The 24,297-nt window shown below is 32.5% G+C and overlaps 1 protein-coding gene across 2 annotated transcripts in view; it reads right to left on the bottom strand.

Annotated features, from left to right (window-relative positions):
• Positions 1 to 24,297, bottom strand: part of LOC107437344 (uncharacterized) — a 75,354-nt gene that overhangs the window by 22,663 nt on the left and 28,394 nt on the right. For both annotated transcript variants that reach the window (XM_087168517.1, XM_087168512.1), the window contains 7 exons: positions 20,516 to 20,627; positions 18,529 to 18,592; positions 18,284 to 18,452; positions 16,393 to 16,619; positions 16,188 to 16,304; positions 13,931 to 14,725; positions 1,560 to 1,699 (listed from right to left, as the gene is read on the bottom strand). In XM_087168517.1, the coding sequence (XP_087024643.1) occupies positions 1,560 to 1,699; positions 13,931 to 14,725; positions 16,188 to 16,304; positions 16,393 to 16,619; positions 18,284 to 18,452; positions 18,529 to 18,592; positions 20,516 to 20,627 (1,624 nt within the window). The remainder of the gene's footprint in view (positions 1 to 1,559; positions 1,700 to 13,930; positions 14,726 to 16,187; positions 16,305 to 16,392; positions 16,620 to 18,283; positions 18,453 to 18,528; positions 18,593 to 20,515; positions 20,628 to 24,297) is intronic.

The following is a 24,297-nucleotide window of genomic DNA, read 5'->3' as shown; positions in this document are numbered from 1 at the left end:
GCCTATGCTGATGATATTGATATCATAGCAAGAACCCCTAAAGACCTAAAGCAGGCATTCCTGGACTTGGAAAGAGAGGCCAAAAAAATGCACCTCTCAATTAATCAGAGTAAGACAAAGTATATGCAATGTATCAACTATACCGATACCTCCACGCACATCGAGATTGGAGAGTATAAATTTGAAAAGGTGAGCTCTTTCACCTACCTTGGCTCTGAAATCAACTCCGAAAACTCAATTTCCACAGAAGTAAGGAAGAGAGTAACTGCAGCCAACAAGTGCTTTTATGGCATAAGAAAATTCCTTAAATCTGACAACATTAAAAGAGACACCAAGTTGCTAATATATAAAAGCCTAATAAGATCAGTTCTCACTTACGCATCTGAAACCTGGACCTTGTCCCAAGCTGATGAGAGGACCATCGCTGCTTTCGAGAGGAAGATACTCCGGTCCATTTTTGGCGGTGTGTGTGACAAGGGAGTGTGGAGAAGGAGAACTAACTCTGAACTCTACAGGATATTCAGAGAACCGGACATTCTGATGTACCATAAGATTCAGCGCATGAAATGGGCCGGACACATTGTAAGAATGAATGATGACAGAACAACTAAAAGAATCTTTTTGGCAAGGCCAACTGGAGCTAGAAAGAGAGGCAGACCCCGACTGAGATGGGCGGATTGCCTCCAAAGGGACTTTGCCACAATCAAGGTCAGAGACTGGAAAGCCGTGGCATGCAGAAGAAAGGACTGGTGCAGTCTTCTTGAGAAAGCCAGGGTCCACCGAGGACTGTCGAGCTACTGATGATGATGATATAACTCCTATCTCAAATCTCTAAACTTGGTTATAATTATGCCATTTTTCTAATGTTTGTATTTGTCTAAAAAATCAGGTTATTTCTTACAAGCTAAAGATTAATTTATGTCTTGAAAAAAAAAATTTTTTTTTCAATGCCAACATATAATTGGAGTATACACTGACACACTAAATTTTGAATTTATGACCTAAACCAGCAAATAAAGACTTTTTCAAGTCAACAACCCAAATTCATATATAACTCAAAAGTCAGTTATCCCTTACAGACTAGACAATAATTAATCTTTCAGAAACAAAGCTGTGTTTAATATTTCAAACTGCTCAAAAAATTTAGTTATTTATGTAAGATCCCTTTAAAAATCCAGAAAATTAAGGTAAAATAATTATTTAGAAAAAAAAAGAATAAAAAATTTTTTTTAATAACTTTTTCCTTAAAATTAAATGTTTTCTAAAAAAGAATTTTTTAAATAATTTCTGACAATTTCAAAAAATTACAATCTTGGAAAAAATAAAGACTGTTCTTACAGCCAAATACCTGACTAATTGTATTCAAAAAGAGTGATACCTAGTTTCATTTCACTAACTTTATAAATAAATTACATAAATTCTAAAAAAAAAAAAATTTCATCTGATCAATGTAAATCTAAATAAACAAAGTCTGTTAAAATCCTAAAATTTCCAAAACCGAAACAACTTATTCAATTTCCTATCATTTACAATTGAATGTTTTAAAATACATAACTCACTCTTTTCTGATAAGCTCATTTTCAGATACCAAGGATCTGCATCTTTGTACATTAGTATCACGTAAGTGCTCTGCCCTTCCAAGCTGCGTTTTCAGATTCGTCATTGCCTCCTCATCTGAACTTAACTGGTTTCTCAAGTTCTGTTGAATGGAGAGAAAAAAAAATGAATTTTAGAACAAATGATAATGTTAATAACTAGCAATTAATCTATATTATTTATAAGCACATTATTCATGTGCCTTTGAATCAAAATCCTTTACTTACCTGAAATACCTTAACTCAAATAGACACAAAAAAAAGCTACTCCATAGTAATTTAATTATTTGACGAACTTGTCACATTAGTCTCCAAATCATTAAATTACGATAATATATCTAATATTTTATTTGAATGCTATTTATGATAATAATTTTTTAAAAAACATGAAATTTAGATAAATAAAAGTATCAGTTCAAAAGCATATGAAGAAACAGTTTATAACAGGAGGGTGCTTCTAGGGGTGCTAATGGCGTTTCAAGTAATGGCTTCGTATGCTATTCTGTCTCCACATATACATTGGAAATTTAAATGACACCTCCATAGTGTTTTACACATTTTTTTACATGTTGTTGGAAACTAAGAGAAATTGAATTTGCTCCAAAAAATAGCAATTGTGCAATAACTAACTGAACTAGTCAAGACATTTAAAAAATTTTACACAATTTAAAAAGTAAAAAAAAAAAAAAAAAAAAAAATGGACTTTATACAGCAAACAGAGTAAAAAGTTATTACTTTTAAGTATGCAGAACACAATGGAATAAAATAATATTTAAGAGAAAATAATGCTTTGATTAGGATGTCATGCATTTCCCTGATTCTTCGAGAAGTTTTTTTAATTCCAGGATCACTTTAACATCTACTGTTTTCTTTTTATGTACCTATGAGTATAATATTAAATGATGGAAAATCAACACACAAATTTTGTTCACACTTGTTTTCGTATGAGTGTTTTTCAATCTTTGTTGTAGCACAACAAAATATTTTCAATAAAAAAATTTCAAGTAACAAGTTCATTACAAAAACATAAATAATTCTTTAATTTTGTATACACTTCTTTAATTTATTCTTTAATTTAGTCTCTATATGATATATAGAGACTAAATATCATATTTTTATATATTAAATAACATAGTTTAAAATGTTATTATCACAGATTGTGATATGAAATAATTTAATACAGCATTTTTAATTAAAACAATACTTCCATGTTTATGAAGGGCAATAATTTTTAAAGAATTATTTTAAAATTTAAGACATTTTTTGCATGTAGTCTATAGTTACTTAAAATTTTAGTGAATATTATTTCATTGTGAGCAATATTAAAAAGAGAACAACTGAATAACTTTTGTCCTGATGATTAGATTAACTTGGAATATACTAATTAATTATCGTCGACGATAATCTAAATCAGAAACAAAATCTGATTTCCTAGAATAAGCATTCCTAGCCTTTAACAGATTTGGATCCTTTCTTGACCCTCAAAACGCACTTTGAAGATCAAAAAGAAAAAAAAGTTGTCAAGTCTTTAGATATCTTACTGCTAATTACCCTTGATAAGCATTTCCTCATATTTCTTGAACTATTTTAACAATTTGCTAACTTTTTGCACACAATAAAAAGACTCAGTAACATATCAGCAAAAAATAGTAAGGTATATTCATTTTTATAAAATTTTTTCCTTAGGTTATTTTAAATGAAAAAACTCAAAATCTAAATTTGACCACTCTGCTGAATAAACAGTTTTTTTTTCTTTTCTTTTTTTTTTAAATTTTATTTAAACGACTTAAAACTCCTCATGCACCACAAAGTATAGCATGAGGCTTACAGCTGTAAGTAGAAAACAATGAATAAACAGTTGGGAACATATTTCTCAGATTGCTGCTGACAGCTATATTCTGGAGATGAAGTTCTGCATAAAAATATTAATATTTATTCAGTAAAAGTATGTTTTCATGTCCAATTTCGCAGCATAAAATATCATCCGAACTAATTAATTAGCATATTTTAACTCAATCCTTTGAATCAAGAAGATTGCATGAAAATTGTGATCATTGGATGGAAAATTATTTTTATGTTTCATTTTCCTTCAGCACATGGTAAATTGAACTTTTAAGTAGGGATGTAACAAATAGTGATTTGGCTGAACGGTCAAATATTCCGCATAAAGAAAATTACATTATTGAGTAAAATTAAAATATCTTGCGAAAAATCATGTACATTCTATAACAGGGTGCACAGCCAAATTTTTCAACAAAAAATATGCACCTTTTAAGCACTTTTCAAAATATTCGAGATTTTTCGATTCTATTACAGAGGGTGTATACACAAGTGCAGATCCGCAAGTATTTCGTCAAACATCCTAAACAAATGGCGTTTTCATACACTACAAACCGATGGTAAGCCGAAATAAATTGGGGCTGAATTAATTGTAAAAATGTTGAATAGGACAATGTCTTTTAGCATAATTTGCGGCAAAAATCATAACATGGTAAAGAAAAATATCACATTTCGGAAAAGGGAAAATTAAGCACTTTTTAAGAACACCCATGGAAAAAAGCACTGTCAGGATCCTGATTCCTCTCCCACGCATTTGATTGACCCCTTGACCTGAGGGTCAGAGGGTGAAGGACACTGGAGGTGTCGTCCCCTACATTGGGGGTGGAGCAAAGGACTGTTTCTTATGGGAAAGAGGATTTTTTAGAGATCAGATTCGTTTTGAACGCCGAAGAGTAGAGTTGTAATTGAACGATGATAGATTTAGTATGAACAAAAAAGAAAGGGAGCAATTGCGCTCCAAGAACATTATACTCAACAGCTCATGTATCTATTTGTAACTTTTCTGTAAATAATTCTATAATCAAGAATTTAATAATAAATAAGCTATAATTGAAATAATCCTTGGTCATCCTTATTGAGGAGTCTTTAAAAACGAACCAAGAGACAAAATGTCTCACAAATTGTCGCAGCCTGATAGGATTCTCGCCAGGATGGAAGGAGAACTGCTATGCTAGTGAAAAGAATCATCGCCAATGCCCACTATGAGAAATGCCCAGTAAAGAGTGTTGCCTCATGGAGTCAATCTTGATAGAAGGATGCCTACGGAAATGCCTAGTGAAAAAGATTGCCTGAAGGAAAGGGTGACGGTGGACTGACAACATCGACGGGAGTTGAAGAGACGGTACTGGAAAGGGACTATTATCGCCGGAGGCGATAGGCAGCCAGCGCTACCCCCCGTGACCGGTGACCATAGAGTGTGGTTTCAACATCGACTCTCTGACAAAGAGGACAATTGAAAAGATAAAGGGAGGTAAGCTTTATCCCATGCATGAAAAGATAAATTACACGCTCACATTTCTGGGTAGAAGTTTAACAAAAAGGGTAGTTAGTTAAGGGGATAAGTTTATTTTGTTTTGGTTTAAAGTAAAGCTGATGTGTTATTTTATTTGAGCTTAAGGGATTGGCCAGTTAGCTATAGTATTGTTTGTGTGATTAATGAGTATGATTATTATTGATAAATATAATAAGTAATGATTTGATGTTTTTTTTATCTAACACAACCAGATGCCTACAGGCCCATATGTCTTCTACCAACAATAGGGAAACTCTTGGAAAAAATTATTTATCAGAGACTGATCCATCACCTGGAAAAAAACAACAAACTCAGCGATTGCCAATTTGGCTTCAGAGAAGGCAGATCTACTGAGTCGGCTCTAAAAACTGTAATTAGCGAGGCCAAAACAGCCAAAAAGAATAAAAATTGTAAACGGCAATACTATAAATCTCTAATATCAGTCGACATCAAGGGCGCCTTTGACTCCATACAGTGGACACACATAATACACAGATTAAATTTTATAAACTGTCCGACTCAGCTCACAAACATAATCAACAGCTACCTCTCACACAGGTCAGTTGAGTTCAACGGTGGTACCGATATAACTAAAATCGATATCTACAAGGGTTGTCCACAGGGCTCCTGCCTAGGACCCCTACTATGGCTTATCATTGCGGATATCTTTTTACAACAGTTCAAACACGACCATGTTAAAACACAAGCTTTTGTAGATGACTACAGCTTCATTGTCTCAGGCAAAACAAGGAAACACCTAGAATCAAATGCTAATGAGGCAATGACACAATTTAGCAACTTTTGTAAGGCACAAAGCCTAAAGCTGTCAATTAACAAGTGCAACTACATCACTTTTAATAATCCTTTCAAGCAGAGACAACCAATAATCAAAATAGACGGTAACGCAATAAAACCGGTAAATCACATCAAATACCTAGGTATAGTATTGGATCATCATCTAAACTACCTAGAACACATTAAATCACTAAGAACAAGAGCCACAACACTACACAACAATCTCATAAAACTAGCCCCAAGGACCTGGGGCATCAATACTAAAATGCTCAAGCATTGGTACAAGACTGTAGCAGAAAAGGCCTTTACGTACGCTGCAGCAGCTTGGGGTACGGAACTAAATAAATCCGCGATCAAAGAACTGCACAAGGTGCAGCGGCCCCTACTAGTCAGAATAACAAGATCATTCAAAACAGCACCCACACCAGGTCTGAATGTTCTGGCAGGTTTACCGCCATTGCACCTGCAAATCCAAAAAGAAGCACTACTCGCTAACACACTAAGATTCAATCAAGAAAACACACAATACAATATAAAAGCGGGTGATTATCAACAAAAGATAAAAACACATATGGTCCACCCGGCCCATAAGACTAGCCATAAATACACTAACCTACCAACAAGTACTAGTAAAACAACGACAGTACAAATCTACACCGATGGCTCCAAAACAGACAATGGCGTGGGAGCTGCATTCTGTGTTTACCACAACAACCAACATACAGATACATACAAATTTACGTTAAAACAAGAAAACACAGTGTTTCAAGCAGAGGTTTTAGCCATCAAAGAAGCCATCAATTGGTTAGAGACACACAGCTGCAAAGATGCAACAATTTTCACAGACAGTCTGGCTAGTATACACGCTATTAGAAAAACGAAACAAAAAGACCCACAGGTGGCAACAACACAAAGACAACTAGAACACCTAGTCAGAAAATGTAACACACAAATACACTGGGTGGCAGCGCACACAGGTAACATAGGCAATGAAGCAGCGGATTTAGCGGCTAAAGACGCAGCAGCAGGTCACGGGATTCCCAGCGGTGTTCTGCTTCCACCATCGAGCCTGAGAAATAAACTTAAAAACATCACACAAAAACTTTGGCAAGCATACTGGGACGAAAATGAAAAAGGCTATACAACAAAATCATATTATCCTAAAGTAGACACAGATCGACTCATAGGCCATCCAGCAGCAATACAATTCCTTACAGGACATGGCTTCTTCCCCTCATTCTTACACAGGATGCAGCGAATAAACACAGACACATGCCCATGCGATGACACAGGTACCCCAAGTCACTACCTACATGACTGCCCACTAACTGAATCATACCACCTCAAAAAACCCAATGAACAAGGCAGAACGATATTTGCAGACAGTTTCAAAAACAAGCATATTATGCAAAAACTAATAAATATTCTAGCCATAACCAGAAACATCACAGACAATATGTCATAAACCTTATAATAACTTTGTAAAAATACTGGCAGCAAATACAATGTTGAGGTGTCAGGGCTCCAGGCAAACCCAGGGGTAGCAGCAAAGTTTTTTAAAATTTTAGGGTAATTTTAGGAACTTTTTTCAAAACATTTTAGGTAAATTTTAGGGGTAATATATGATTTTGCTAGGATAAAAACAGATCACACGGTAGTTTATTACATAACAGAAGATTATTACAATTCATCCACACATATCATAAATAGTTGCAAGCCATAAAATAAAGCTCTGAAATTTATTAAGTCAAGAATGAAATCTCTAAAGTGTAAAAATGAAATTTCAATTTTACATATTACCTATCAGAAATTAAGTGCATAATTCAGGAACAGGCAAAAGTGAGAATAAATCAAGAGAAAAAATAAATTAATACCAACTTGGATTTTTATTTAATTTTTACCTTCTTAATCAAAACTTTATTATTACCTTACTTTATTAAGAAAAACTATTGTGTGATATTATTAGATTTCAAATCAGCAATTTATATTAGAAGTTAGAGAAAAACAAATTAATCATGATCATTTTTCTAAAATATTCTTGATATGATTTGTGAGATTCTTTTACTGCCCTCAATAGTGTTGTGGTGATCTTCAACACTCCTCCATAATTTCGAATGGTATCTTTGATTAGTCTAAGCGACATAATAGTATACTCATGGTGACTCACATTAAGCATTGCTTTATTTATGGAAAAACCTCTCTCAGGATCAGAATTCCCATGTGGCAAAATTAAAACAGTTTTAATTAACGTAGTTAAATTCTTATATTTTAGATTATTGCTTTTTTATTTATATTTAGCCTATAACTCTAATTTTTTAGGAACACCAACAAAATTTTATCAGATTTTTAGGAATTTTAGGGTTTGCACATACTTTTAGGAATTTTATGAATTTTAGGGGGAATGCGACCCCTGCAAACCATTGCTGCAGCATAAAACACACTCTGGCCCCACCCCTGACCAGCAAGCATTTGGCAGGCAGTCAGTCAACACAAGCTGTTGTCCGTAAGGCAAATAAAAATTTAAAAGGAAAAAAAAAAAAAAAAAAAAAAACTTAAGCTCGATCCACACAAACAAGAGATGGCTTAACTGTCTATAAACGCACACACAATAAAAAACAGTAATCTATATCATGATCCGCTAAAACACTGCCTCAACTACTACTCATAAGAAAAATAGGTAAAACACGCAACACAACATAAACAAAACATACATACCACACAAGCCTCACCACTGACCCTGCTCCCAGTCCCTGGGGACAGACAGTGAGTCCGGAGCTTTTCAGCTACCCGTGATGGCCATTTATGTTAAATGTTAAAAAAAAAAAAAAAAAAAAAAAAAAAAATAAGAAAAAAAAATACCTGTGACGTGGCTAGCTATTTTATATTGTACTGTTATTGTCGATGTCCATTCTTTGTGGCTGTAATGTAACGCTGCTAGTTATCTATGTAAAATTAAATTGTCTCTACTAGGCCGGGATAGCCTGGTCAGTGGGGTGCCGGGCCCATGTCCAAGAGTTCGTGGGTACGGTCCCTGCTGGTCGAAGACTCCCCGTGTAGTAAATGGTGACTGATGCACGTTAAATCTGTCGAGTCTCAAAGTCCTCCATGTTCCCATAACAAATCAATACTTCTGGGGGTACCGATACAGAAGTTTCCTTGTCTTCTGGATTGGTTCAAAATTACAAGGCTACGGCGTTGAACATTTGTAGTCGTAAACCCAAAAATTGGGTCGACTGTTCAACGGCGGTCATAAAATAAAAAAATAAAATAAAAAGTAACTTAGTGGTTGGTTTGTTAAGAGTATAATTTTTTTTTATTGCTTTATTAAGAGTATATATGAAAGAAGAAGAGTAGTGATTTAATAACTTGTAAAAAAGTGTAGGATTATTTAAAGATTGTGTTTTTATATGTCAATAGCGAGCTGAGTAAACAAGGTTCTTGGTTTATTGTTATTTAGTAGTGATTATTATTTATAATGCATTCTGTTAAAATAACTTTGGACCGGAAAAAAAAGGGTCAAGGAAGGTGTTTGCCTTTGGTTAAACAATGAAATGGTTAATTATTATGACTGTAGAATCTATGAAATTTACGAGTTTAATTTTGGGGAATGTAAAGGTGTATAGGTCAGGTGTACCAAAAGAGTATGAAATTTTATTAGTTTGCAATGAAAGTTGAAAATAGTAACTTGTATTTATGTGTATTGAGAAGTAATGTTTGAATATTGCATGTGTTGAATATTGCATGATACAAATTGTGTTGAACATGTTTGATTTCCATATGAGGTGTTAAATTTCATAATAGAAGGTCGGTGTATGAGTACGGGGGAAAGTGTTGCTAAGTTTATTTTTTTTAATTTTATTTTTAAATAGCATTGTTTTTTTTTGGTGATTAGGGAATTAAATTAATACTGTCAGTATGAGTTTTCTTCTAACAGCAAAAAAGGAAGATGTGATAGTTCTAGCTGAGGAGCTGGGGCTAACGGTTCCCGAAAACGTCAAGCTTGTTGAGTTAAAAGCATTGATCACCGGGAGTTCGGATTACGATGAGCAATTTAACTAAAGATGTTTTAAGTGTGATTGAAGAGGATAGATTAGAAAAAGAGGAACGGGAGCGGGAACGGAAACAAGAGGTATGGAAACAGAAACGAGAGGAGTGGGAACGGGAAGATAGGGAACGTGAGCGACTAAAATTAACAGAAGATAGGGAACGGGAGAAACAAAAATTAAAAGAAGAGAGGGAACACGAGGATGAAATAAAGAGGCAAAAAGAGCACGAACGAAAATTAAGAGAAGGTGCGAAATGGGCGTTAAATAGAAGGATACGTGAACTGGAATGGTTAAAACGAGAACGGGAATATGATTATGAGTGGATAAGAAGTACTATAGAAGGGATTGAGCTGATAACAAAAATTTTAATGAGTGACCAAGATGAGGAAAGTAAAACCCAGGATTGTAACCCCTTAGTCATTTTAAATGGATCGGTTGGATGTTTAGGCACCGTGGAATCAGCGGAGAGGCCGGAGTCCCGAAGGTTTGGTTTTGGAATTGAAGGAAAGGAGGTGAATGTGAAGGGTGGGGTGAGACAATTTCCTGAATGGAGTGGTCCGAAGGTTAATAGAAAGGGTAAGTTTCCGCGTGAATCGCAAGGGAAAAATAGTACTAGCTCAGGAGAATGGTCCCCGAAATGTTATAAGTGTGGAGAGGTAGGACATTTAAAGAGGGGATGTCCGAAAATTACTAGATTTAGATTAGATCAGAAGAAAGATCAGGCTAAGCAAGATTCTGTAGAACGCGTTATTCACGAAAAGAGGGTGAAGAAAGACGAATCGGATTTGCGTAGAATCGAGGTGGTTGAGGAGAAGTTTTGTTTCTCAAAAATAATATACAGCGTTCCTAAATTAAGCATATCAAGGCAATCTTTAGATCCTGTAGAAAATTTTGAGAATGGGAGATGGATCTTTTTAAGTTCAGAGATAGGTCCTGCTGTAGAGGAGAAGCTCAGTTATGTTCCTAGTAACTGTGGGATAGGGGAAGGAATTGTAAACCCTAGCGGAAAAATCCCAGTAGTGGTCAGAAGTGAAAATGAGGCGACAGTGATAAGGTCAAGGGAGTTGAAAATATTAGAGGAGCAGGTTTTTGAAAATGCAGGGGATGAACGGTGGGGAGAAGAGTGGGAGAAAAAGACGATCTGTTCTGAGGGAAAAGAACAAGGAGGGAACAAGGGGATTGAGACTAAGGACACTGACCTTGCTTGCGAGAATTCGGACGGGAGAGGAGTGCGAATCACCCCGGGGGGTCTCGAGGTGTTGGAGATAGAGTCAAACGGGGGAGGGGAGGAAGATCCACCATGTATTTTAATGAATCCGGAGTGTGGGGAGAAAGTAGGGGGTGGAGATAAGGAATCACCCTTTTCTCATAGCCAAAGACTTAAAAAGGAGCAGGTGCAGGGCTCGGAATTTGAAGGAATGCTAGAGGAAGTGAGGGAAAATTTTAAAGGCAAAGAAGTTTGTGGTCAGCGAGGGGTGGAAGTGAAGGTTAAATGCCAAATTAACGCGTTGAGGAGGGTGGATTTGTCAGGGGTCTGTCCAGACATTTTGTGAAAGGTCCGTTTTTCGTGAAATTGTGAAAAAATTACTCACATTCTTTCAACCAGGGTCCGCTTTTATGAATTTGTGCAAATAGGGTCCGTTATTGCAAAAAAAAAAACTTTTTCAAGGAGTTTTTAAATTGTAAAGACATACAAGATGATGCTCAACACTGTAAAATTATAATTAAAAAAATTAAATTTTAAAAAAATAAACAATAATTGCTGCTTCTAAATTAGAGATGCAACATACAAATATTTGGTATTTAGCCTATACTGCTGAAAGCAGAATATTAATTTCGGACGAATAATGGAGGACTCGTCTGCCGAAGACAAAACTGAATTCGTTTACATCCATCTTTCTTGTTTTCTGCCCTGGAACGGGTTTATTCGATTAACAAAATAATAATAAAGATAAACAAATTTGTGAAGGGTCCGATTAAAAGAAAAATCATTTTGTGAAGGGTCCGTTTTTATGTTAAAATATTTTGTGAAGGGTCCGTTTTTATGAAAAGATATTTTGTGAAGGGTCCGTTAACGGACCCAAATTTCTTCTAAACAGACCCCTGTTTGTCCTGTGAGAAAAGAAATGGAGATCGCGAAGGCGCGATGGAACCTAAACCTCCAGGGGTTGCGAGGGGAGTAAAATTGTTTGGGTATCATTTGAAGGATTTGTACACAGCTGCGAATTCAAACACTCCCAATATCAGAATTAAACCCCGTAAGGTGCAGATGAAAATAAGGATTTGTTTTCAGAAAGGGGGGTCGGAAAGAAAAAGTAGAGCAAAAGAGTTAGCTACTCACTTAAGAGGAAGTGGTATAGAAAGAGATATGTTCCAGGGGATTAGGTCAATGAACTTGAAAGAGTGGACATTTGGGCAATTTGGACGGTTAATTTTGTATGCTAATTATTATTATTTGTTAGGCAGGAATTTTGGACATGACGTTAATGATTTTATTTTGATGGAATTTTATAAATGGATTTTGGCATGGATATTTTATTTTTGGCCTGATAAAAGTGATTTTAATGTTTTGATTGTAAAAATATTAGGTTCTTTTATGCTATGTTTTGATTTTGTATTTATTAGTTTGTCAAGTGTCCTAAGTGTAATTTTATGTTTAATAAGGTATAATGCGGCCAATCTCTTTTGCGCACGGGAATGTGTGCGTGTTATTATTTTTTGGTGCAGGGATGGGCTTGCATTGTTTTTAGGTTTCACTTGTACGACCAGGGAAGAAGGTCGAACTAGATGAAACCGGGGGGGGAGGTGTCAGGATCCTGATTCCTCTCCCACGCATTTGATTGACCCCTTGACCTGAGGGTCAGAGGGTGAAGGACACTGGAGGTGTCGTCCCCTACATTGGGGGTGGAGCAAAGGACTGTTTCTTATGGGAAAGAGGATTTTTTAGAGATCAGATTCGTTTTGAACGCCGAAGAGTAGAGTTGTAATTGAACGATGATAGATTTAGTATGAACAAAAAAGAAAGGGAGCAGTTGCGCTCCAAGAACATTATACTCAACAGGTCATGTATCTATTTGTAACTTTTCTGTAAATAATTCTATAATCAAGAATTTAATAATAAATAAGCTATAATTGAAATAATCCTTGGTCATCCTTATTGAGGAGTCTTTAAAAACGAACCAAGAGACAAAATGTCTCACAAGCACCATTAAGGGCTTTTAAAAAACAAAAATCGAAAATAAGCACTTCTTAAAAATGCTACGCACCCTGTATAACATCTTGAAATCAATGGAAGCCCAAAGAACGACCAACCTCCATTAACGACCATTTCACTGTGGAATAGAGAGGGATCTCTTCCGAGTGGTTTCACTGCAAAACTTTGCCAAATGTTCAACCGAATATTGAATATTGGATGAATATTCGTTACATTCTTACTGTTAAGATATTTTTTTAAAAATATAAATAAATACAGATACTAACAACCATGACAATTTATATATACTATAATCAGAAAAAAAATATCTAAAAATTTTTTAAGAGGTCTAATTTTTTTTTTTTTTTAAATTTAGTTAGTTTAAAAAAAAAAATTTCACATTTCCAAATGGCACGTAAAGAGTCATATTTTAACTAGCAATCTTATCCGCATTGCAAAACCGGTTTTTCTATGTTATTAAATAAGAAAATAGCACAAGAATATTACATTGAATAAATGTCATTTTGTATTATTGTATCCCAGTAAAAAAAATTTCCCTCCAGAAGTTTGTTCTTAACCCACTGGCTATCTTTAGCAAATGGGCAATATAGGGGAGAAACATCCTGTCAATATCGCCCATTTGCTAAAGATTGCCAAAGAGTTAAGAGCAACTTTAAGGGGGGGGGGATTTGACAAAATTCGTCAGTCACAGTCAAAGAACTCTACTTGTGAATATAGATTTCAACTCATAATATAATTAGCTAGTGTGAAACTTTTGTATTCATATTTATAACAGTTGTTAACTAATTTTTTTACTGTAGTAAATTTTAATATTGATACTGAAAGCTTAAAATAGTAAAATAAAATGGAATAAACAAACAAAATATTTTCACTTGTATAGTGTGATCAAAATATCTTATTGAAAAAGAGATGGTTAAAATTACATTACCTTTAACTTAGTTTGCAGGCAAGTAACTTTTCTCTTTTCCCTTCTCAAAAGCTCTCGGTAAAACGGGATAGAATTACTCTTTTCTAAACTTTTATCACTTTTAGATGATCCAGCATCTAAATCTGAATGTTGACTACTTTTTCCTGACCTTCTACCTTGGACGCTTTTTCTACGAGGTTGTTCTGGCTCATTTGTTTTGGAGACGGGTTCAAAAGTTATTTCACTATTCAAGTCAAGACTGCCAGAGTCTTTCCTGTATTTTGAAAGACTTCGACCGCAAGTCCCGTCGTCTTTCAACAAAATCCTGGTAAGCAAAGTAAGCACCCTTACCAAATCATTCATATAAAAGTCCCTCTCGTATTTATGCAATTCCAACAAAACATCTGTATCAAGAATATTGTCTTCTCTAACTATTTTACACAGGTTTTGAATAAGAGGTGGAACTTCACAGAAATCATTTTGAGAACAAATGTTGCAAGTATTTTTAGTTGACATGACATTATTTACACTTTGAGATCGACACAGTTTGTTTTGAGATTTCTCACTGACTTTTCGGTTCTCACTCGGAGGGGGTTCCGTAGTGATGGTTTCGCAAGATGTTTCATCTGGTTCAAGTCTAGCTTTACTGATGTTAGTAACCACAACGTCATCCGTTTCATCGTCATAGTTCTGCCAAAGCTGGCCTATTTTTTCTGAATCACACACATTTCGATTTCTCGAAGATCTTCTATTGGCAGGAGTTGAATTAGAAGCAGTTGCAGTTGAACTTTTCGGTAGCAAAGGAGATGATATTTCCTGTTTAAAACAGAAATGTTATTTATTTTTTTCACATCTCAAGATAAAGCTTTCATATATTAATACATTTTTTAATGATTAGTTCAGATGACATAAAATTAAAGAAATAGGGAAAGCGAAAAAAGGAAAATGTGCTTAAACAATTTCTAGGACTATTTTACACATAGCAATTTTAATAATCTTCAGATTTGTTAAAGAGCTGCTTCATAGAGTGAAAAGTATTACATTGAACCGAAAGATTGAAAAATCACATTCCCATTAGGTCAAAAGATAAAGCAATTTAAAACGTTCTAATTACCTTCGAAAAATGGAATAATAATAACTAAGTTTTAATTAAGTTAGATTAAATTACTAGATAAAAGTAGCCATAAAAACCTTAGTTTAATTGAAAAACATAAAAACCTTAGTTTAATTGAAAAACATAACTTTACAGGTAAATAAACCCTTTACAAGCCATATTGAAAAATAAAAATTGCCAGCACTCAGTTTAATCCTTATCAATATGTGGATTAAAGTTTTATTATCAGAGTCTTTATACATTTTTAAAAAAATTGCAATAAAAAATTTCCAGAGAGGAGAACATTTTCAAACTTGAAAAAATTAGAAAAAATCTCAACAAAAAAATATTAAATCCAAAGAGATATCTCATGCCTGCATATGCTTTTAGAATAAGCCACATTGTAAAATCAAAATAGCCAGGATTTTCTTTAATCTTTATCAATTAATACATGATTTTAAAGTTTTATATTAGCTTTACTGCATTTTTAAAAAAATACAATAGAAAATTTTCAGGTGGAAGATTACTATCAGTATCTTTGAAAAGTCAAAAGTTCAGAAAATGCTAAAAAAAAGTTGAACCTGGAGAAGTATCTTTCCGTCCTTAAATGATTTCAGAATAACACTAATAAAATTAAAAAATTTAAAACAAACTTTTGATTTCAATCCCATAAAGTCTTATGGCAAATCACAACCACCAATTTGCATAAAAAGAATAAAGCCAGGGGTGATTGTGACCCCAACTCAAAAATCCTGAAAATTTCTTGAGTTAAATCATTAACAACCCACTTCAAAAAATTTATGTCTTCATTAACTTAAATCATTGATATTTTCAAAACATGAAATTCTAAATAAATTAGGTATAAGTAGTATAATTTAAATGAATAATTATGAATAAGTTTACTTTTATATCTAATCACATTTATTATTCTACCAAAAAAATATTTACTAATAAAAGAGATCCCAAGTATAAATTCTAGTTCTAATATTTTTTAATTAAAATATACAAGAATTTTTATACATAAATGTGAACGATGATTTCTAGAAACTTCTGGACCTAGGATTTATGGAAACTTCCGGATCACAGTTAACGAAAAATACAGAAATTCGGATTTTTTACAGAGCACAATCATGACAAAAGTATTAAAACTCTTATTGCATCCTTAAAATTGAAAATAAAACTTACAGGGAGCACATTCTTAAAAACTTCAATTTGACCTTTTAAATTTGAATTTTCAATTTCTAACTTCTTCTGATTATTAATAGCATCTTCACGTTCCTTATCACTTTTACGCAACTTAGCCTAAAAAAACAATTATAATAAGTTAAACTAATTTAAAAGAAGTAATAACTGAATAAGTATCGTGCAAACTGATACAAGCGCAACTTACTTTACACTCTTTTTCGATCTTATCTTTCTGTGATAAAAGTTCCTCGAGGCTTCGAATATTAACACTATATTCTATTTCCATCTGTTTAAGATTATTTTGAAGTTCCTCGCATTTGTCTTTAAGCTCATTCCTTAATGATAAATCAGAAATATTAAAGCATTTTTCTTGAGTAGGTAACCGCCCACAGCTTGTTTTATTATCTGAATTGACATTTTCCTCTAGCTGACCTAGAAAAGAAAAAATCATATATACAGGATATCTGCTACATTTTAGACATTCCGATTTATGACTAATTCCAAGAATTTTTAATGGCTTAACAAAATTACTATTTTCTCTGACAAAAACACAACAATAAATTTAAAAAAGTATTATAATAACATTAATGTAATGATATGTATTACCAAAACTGTTATACTCTGCATCTTCATGCTTGTAGAATTTAAATTTAAAAAACAGAGTAAAGAAAGAGTTGATGCAACTAAATAAGTGAAAAAAATACAAAAGCAAATAATTTTTTTCTTCTTCTGCAAAATTATATTCTAAAGACACTTTTCTTGTTCTTCAGAAAGGAAAGAAATACTCCTGTACTCCTGATTTTTTTCTGTTCTCATTTCGGAATTAAAAAAATTTGCCAATGACTGGCTTGCTTCAGTTAGAATTTGAAATTGATAAAATAAAATAAAAAATAACAAAAAAAAATCACATAGGTTTAAAAGATCACTCTAAAAATGATGTTTTTTTTTCTTCTTTTTTTTTTTTTTTTTTTCTTTCTCATTTTTTGAAAGAACGCCATAATTTTTTAAAGAAGATAAAAACATTAAAATGTCACTGTAAGTGGGGATTTTGTTACAAATTCAGATATTCGGAACATCATGAAATTAGGGGGAGGGGGTAATTCCATTTTAAAAATTAGGCTAGCAATCTAAATCCATGATTTTTTTTAAAAAATATTTAAAATCATGAGCTTTCATGACAAATTTTGTTCAATACTGAAATTTATGACTTTCCATGATTTTTCATGACCTTCTGGTTGCGCAGATACCCTGTACACATTTCACAATTTGCATTTTAGAATTAGGTTATGAGCAAATTCAAACAAATTGTAGATTCAGGTAAGAGTGCAAGAATCTCACTGAACCCAGCTCAGTATATGCACATGTAGACCCACAAGTATTTCATTAAACATGTAAAACGATTGCCGCTTTCATACGCTATAGACCGACGGTATGACGAAACACATTGTTTGAATGAATAGCAAAATCGTTGAAGAGAACAATGTGAAAACCATGCTTTTGCATAATACGTGCCAAAAATCGACATTGTAATGAAGAAAAAAAATCCCATTTTTGAAAAGGGAAAATTAAGTACTTCTTAAAAACACTCAATAAAAAAAAAGCACCTTTAAGAACTTTTTAAAAACGCTATGCACCATGTTATTAAATCAGGGGTCTGTCTAGGTTTTTCTGAGAAGTACCTATTTTGTGAAAATTAAGACATAATTTGTGAAAATTAAAAATTATATTAAAAAATCAACACAAAAATATGGATTTATCGTTTCTTACGGATACAAAAAAAATTTTTAGGTTAATTAACTACCGTCTTTCCTAAAGTTGAATTTGTGAAGGTACCGCTAAATGGTAGTAAATTTGGCCTGGACAGACCCCTGAAATTGTAGAAGAATAATTTGTTCATAAAAGATGGTTACTGGTACAAATCTTACCTGTTAGTTAATAATTTTAAATTCTGCAGAAATAATTACAACAAAACAAAGCTTACATACAATACTATTGCATAAGACTTGATGATAGAAAATTATGCCAACAGTCTTATTCTAAATTTTTGCAAAATTAAAAAATAAAATTTTATTAAAGATAAAATGAAAACACTTTACTATTGAGATCTTTATTTTCTTGACTTAGTTTGTCTAGTTGAACATTCAGAATTTCGATCTGTTTTTGAAATTCCTGGATTTTGTCGTCTTTTGCTTGCAAAGCACACTTCAGCGAGCCAATCTCCTCACTACAAGTGCACTCTATTTTCTGAATTTTCGGAGTGTCTTCCTGAAACAATTCATTTTTCTGTTAGAATACGCATTAAAGTATTTCAATGTGCAAATATTAGATAACAAATATTTACCACTTGATTACTCTCTTTCCAAAACTTCTCTGCCTCTTTTAAATCTTTAATTTGTCTTTTGTAGCTAAGAGAAACATTTTTAAATTATTAAAATATTCACATAATAAAAGACTAAATATCTGGAAAGCAGAAAAAAAATTCACAAAATTCAAACTTCCACATAATACATTTTATGGATATTATATATAAATTAAGGATAATAATAAAATAAATATATATACTGGGTATCTGCCATATCTAGAGTTTTTAAATCCATGACTTTCCATCATTTTCACCAAACACTTTCCATGATTTAAAGCAGGTTAATACTGTATTACTCAATATAGTCAAAAGATCATAATAAGCGTAACTTTCTTCCTGATATGTGATATTTTTAAATCACACAAATGGGGATCGTGATGAAGGATTTTTCAATCACACGAATGGTGATCACGTTGGATGATTTTTAAATCAAATATCAAGGACCAAGGTGCTTAGTCAGATTTTTCAACAAAAAATAATCACCTTTAAAGTACTTTTTAAGCAATAAAAAAATTTTTTTAATCACATTCCATAAGATCTGTGCAATAATAAATTATCTTTTTTTATTGTTTAAAAAAGTTCTTAATTTATAAACATAAAATTAATAAAATTCTAAAACATTTTCAAAAACTTTACATAATCATGATAAAGTAACTAGTTTCTGATAAATATTGCAGAGAAAATTGTGAAAATCATGCATTTTTTTGTAATTTAGAATGACAATTAATACAACAAAGAAAACATCTCCTTTTAAAAGATAACTAAGCACTTTTTACTAACACTGAATAATAAAAAAAGTACCTTTTAGGGCTTTTAAAAAACATAAATCAAAAATAAGCACTAATTGCGATGTGGGCTTTTCAAATTGCCCGACAGGATTAAGGGACCCAATACCCCCCAAATCTATGACATACTGGGAGTTTCCATAATTTTTTAGCATTTATCACTGAAAATTGTGACTTTCTACAACAATTTTTGATCAAGGTTGAAATCAATGAATTTCCACGATTTTCCAGGTGCGCGAATACCCTGAATGTACTGCACCAGTTATAAGTTTAAATGAATTGCTGTGCCATTCTAAATAAATGTACTTCAATAAAAATTATTTTTACTGGTTTTTCATATTTTTTAATGTATAATTTTGAATATATTTTAAATTCATATTTATACTGATAACTATATTCTTAAATAATAGATAGTTTAAAAAATTTCAAAAAAATAAATATTTATGAATTAAAACATAGAAAAATCTAAAAACAAATACACAAATTCAATGACACTTTTTATAAATAAAATAAAAAAAAGATTAAACGTTAAAAACTATTAAAAAAAATTTTAATTTTACTTTCACTTTCAGGTTTACTTAATGACTTAGTAGGTTTACTTATCTAAATTTATAATTAAACAATAAACTGAGCAAAAATATCCAATTTTAAATTTTTTTTGGAGTTTGCTTAAATTATGCAAAGACTGGGAAAATAAAGAAAAAATCTTAAAGACATGTGCACTATGTGTTAGAGTTAAAAGACAGTATAATAAATGTTAATATGTTATGAAAACCCTGAATTATTAGAGTATTGTGTTATCAGCCAATTAATAATAATGAATTAACAATCGAGAGACAAAAAAATTATGAGCGTATAACAATTTTAAAGTATTGAAACATTTACTAATATATCAAGACAAGTTTCTTAATTAAGTATCAGGATTAATTATGCTGTTTTCTTATTGCATTTCTACACTTTTAATGAAAATGCATGTTGCCGATTAATAGCTATAACACAAAGGTATGTTCTTTCCTGTCTATAACCCTTTTCGTAGAAAAATGCAAAATTACAAAGATATTACAAAACGTTTTATGCAGTACAGCCATTTTTTTATCACATAAATTAGAATTCACACAGAAAAATACAAAATTGTGCTTATTGCAGAAACTTGTCAGCAATTATTAAAGTGTACTAATTACTTTTTAACTTCATTCTTCCAATCTTTCTGAGATTTCTCGAATGCAAGTTCACTATTTTCTAAATTTGCTTGAATTTCACTGAGTTCTTCTTTTAATAGCTTGTTCTCTTTTTCTAAAATAAAAAATAGAAACTAATTGATTTTATGAAAATAACACAACAAAAAAACCTAAAAAAACAGATTACTCAATATAGTGCAACCATTATTTAAAAAGTATCTACAACTAAAGACACAAACAAGCAAATAACATTGAACAGAATTAAATAGAATGAGAATCTTTCCGCAAACTCAAAATCTCAATTGAAAAACTTTCAGCAAGTATTGATTAACTGGAGCAGTGTCGCCCACATCACCCTCGCCACGTCGCCCACACGTAGGAGAAGGAACATCCATGGCCTGAGCGGGATTCTAACATGCAACTATCGACTCCACTGTCAGGCATGCTAACCACTCGGCCACCTGGTCGGCGCTAGTCATTTATTGTTAGCTTGTTTTTTATGGTTATTAATTGTTTTTTGACATTAATTGTTAATTTTTTGTCAATAATTGCCTATTTTTTTTGTTCTTTGTGAATTTTAATTTAATTGTTAATATGCTTCATAATGAACTTTGTGATCGGTGGCGTGCCCAAAATATTGCCACGTGCCATTGGTTCGCCATCCCTGGCCTAGGCACTGTATATAATGCCGAAAACTAGCCAGCAATGTATGAAACCATTCATGTTTCATACATTTTCTAAACATATTATAGAAAGCCAAATAAAAAAAAAAATACCAGAAAAGTAGGAAATACATCTCCAGCTCATTTTAAATGCATTGAAATTAAAATTGAAAAAGTCATTTAAGCCTACCATATTGCCCAAGTAGGTTCAATTTAATTTTTTTTCCTTTTATATATATATATATATATATATATATATATATATATATATATATATAAATTCCGTTTTACTTAATAAGAAAGGCAAAAATTTCGATTCGCACAACTTCCATTTCTCTTTATTTTTTCAGAATAATCTTTGTATTTTTGAGGATTGCATGTCATTTATATAATAGCTTTATCAAAACCTTTTTCATACTTTGCCTAAATAGCATTAGTCATTCTGTAAGATGCCCATATATTATATACGATGTATAGTTAAGGTTTGTCATAATTCTTCCATATAATGCTTTGCCTATAAATGTCCGGCATATACAATGCCTAGGCATTCTATAGAATGGCGGAATTTCATATTCCGCCGGTATCACAAAAATTTCAACATACATAAAGTAAATATCCGGCATTTTTTAAATTAAAATGTATATAGATGACTGCCAAAAGGATAAAATGTGCTCTTCAACAGGGGTGAAAGTTTCAAAAATTGTCAAGACTGAAAATTTCAAAATCAGAAGTGAGCGTGTCCCGTCCAATAATTTTAAGTAAACAAAAAATTATATCTGAATTCTTTTCATAAAAATTGTGAACAAACTTTTCAATAAAAAATAAAATACACAAAATGTAAATACGGCTTATAAAAATTCCGTATTTATTTTAGTAAACCTACTATTGTTCAGGAGTATAAACAAAAAATGCAAAGTAATTATTTATTTCAAGCAAAATTACTTCAGCTTTTAAATTTTTTCAAACATTTAATTTTCTAATAAAATAAAGTGCTAGCTATCATTTTAAGGAAAAGAATAATACTTAGCTAAGTTAATACTTGTTAATAAATAACAAAAACAATTTTCAAGCTAAACATAGTTCAATAGTAAAAATAATATTCAACAAAATGCTGATATTTAATAAATGTTAAGTCTACAGTGCTTATTAAAATTAAAATATATTGATTGAAAACATATTGCATGTACAGAATTATCTTTACAGTATACTTGTTGCTTAACTTACTTATTATTGTCTAAAGGATGTCCATCGAGGTTCTTAATTAATTAGGCAGATCGTAATTAACAACATTTTATTAACATAAACAACAACAATAGTAAAAGACAGAGCGCCGCATTAAAGCGACCGTATTAATTAGCTCGTACATATCTTCTGATGACGTGGGTGGAAGCATTACGTAATTCTTTGCGCATGCGCGCGTCTTATATATTCTTTAATTTCTTTTAATTCTCCACATACACTCCCACCTTTTGAGTTTAATTAACCTTAATCACACTCAAAAATCAAATCTTACTAAACACTTATAAATGAAATGTACTTAAACTTATAAAATGACACACAAATATGACATACAAATATGACATACATGTAACTTTAACAGAAAACATATACATATAAAAATTCACAAAACATTTAACTTTTGACTTCTAATCTATAAAGTCTCTGGACAGGTCTCATAAACTCAGAATTCTCTGTCTTTACGAGAGCAAGCCTTGTTTTGCCATCACGACCTGGAATTAATTTCAATACTCTAGCTAAATTCCAAAAAGCCCGTTTTTTATTAGCATCTTCAACTAAAACAATTTCACCGACCACTAAAGGATTATCCTTGAAATCTCTTATAGTTTGTTGACGTAACTGACCTAAATATTCAGTCCTAAACCTATTTCTTAAAGACTCTCTTACTCTTTGGAGATGTTTAGCTCTCTTACTTAAACCTTCCTTATCTGCCTTATCGATGTCTGTAACACCTGAAGAAGGTATTTCGTGCAGAAACATTTCTGGAGTCAAAGGGGAAACGGTGTCCACGTCTTCCGATACGTAGGTGAGGGGTCTCGTATTAATTATTCTTTCACAATCACACAAAATTGTGACCAATTCCTCATAATTTAAGGAAGAGCGTCCTAATATCTTACGTAAAATTCGTTTCACCATTTGTATTAACCGCTCCCACCAACCACCCCACCAGGCGGCGGAAGGAGGGTTAAACCTCCACCGTATCTCATGCTCTGCAGCTTTTGAAGCTAGCTTGTCCCATTCTATCGAATGAAGAATCTTTTGCGCACCAACAAAATTTGTTCCGTTATCGGAATATATTACCGACGGTCTTCCTCTGCGCGCAATAAAACGTCTTAAGGACTGAAAAAAGGCTTCCGTAGTTAATAGAGTTACTAACTCTAAATGTATAGCCCGGTACACAACACACGTGTAAAGTACTATATAAGACTTTTTCCCGTATTGATATCTGTAAAAATGCTTTCTCAATGTCCGCAGATATACCCACAAAATTCTTACGAAATCGAATAAGAATAGACGGGATCATTTCTATTAAGTTTGGTTCAGTAGCCAAACATTCATTTAAAGATAGTTTTCCGGCCGACTTGGCTGACGCATTAAAAACCGGCCTTATTTTCGTATTAGAATTTTCCTTAACCACGGCTCTATGAGGCAAATAATGAACATTATCTACCTTTACATCGTTGGCCACTTCAATAATCCCTAAAGATGACCAATCCTTAAATACGTTAGAATAAGCTTCAAAATTACCCGAATTAATTAATTTCTTTTTCATATTCAAAATCGACTTAAGTGCAATATTTTTATTATCAGGCAAAAGCGAGCTGTCTAAAACCCATGGTAAAGATATTTCATACCTCCCCTCCAAATTGACTTGAATGGTATTCTCGAAATGATTTAATGTTTCTTCCTTCAACTGAGTTTTTGTTTTGTCTATCTCCGGATCCGTAATTCCCAATGCGTCTAATTTCCATAAATCAGAAATGTTTCTATCCTTCACGAGAAGTGAAGAAATGTAACAAGAAGCCTCGCTCTCCCCCTTTGGCATATTGCCAACATTTAACTTCCCAATTAAAGTATACCCTAGCCTAGTATGAATCGCACAGG

The sequence above is a fragment of the Parasteatoda tepidariorum genome, chromosome 1, assembly GCF_982258835.1.
Source record: "Parasteatoda tepidariorum strain Cologne lab strain chromosome 1, Ptep-v5.0, whole genome shotgun sequence".
Classification (NCBI taxonomy): domain Eukaryota; kingdom Metazoa; phylum Arthropoda; class Arachnida; order Araneae; family Theridiidae; genus Parasteatoda; species Parasteatoda tepidariorum.
This window is presented reverse-complemented; position numbering and strand designations above follow the sequence as displayed.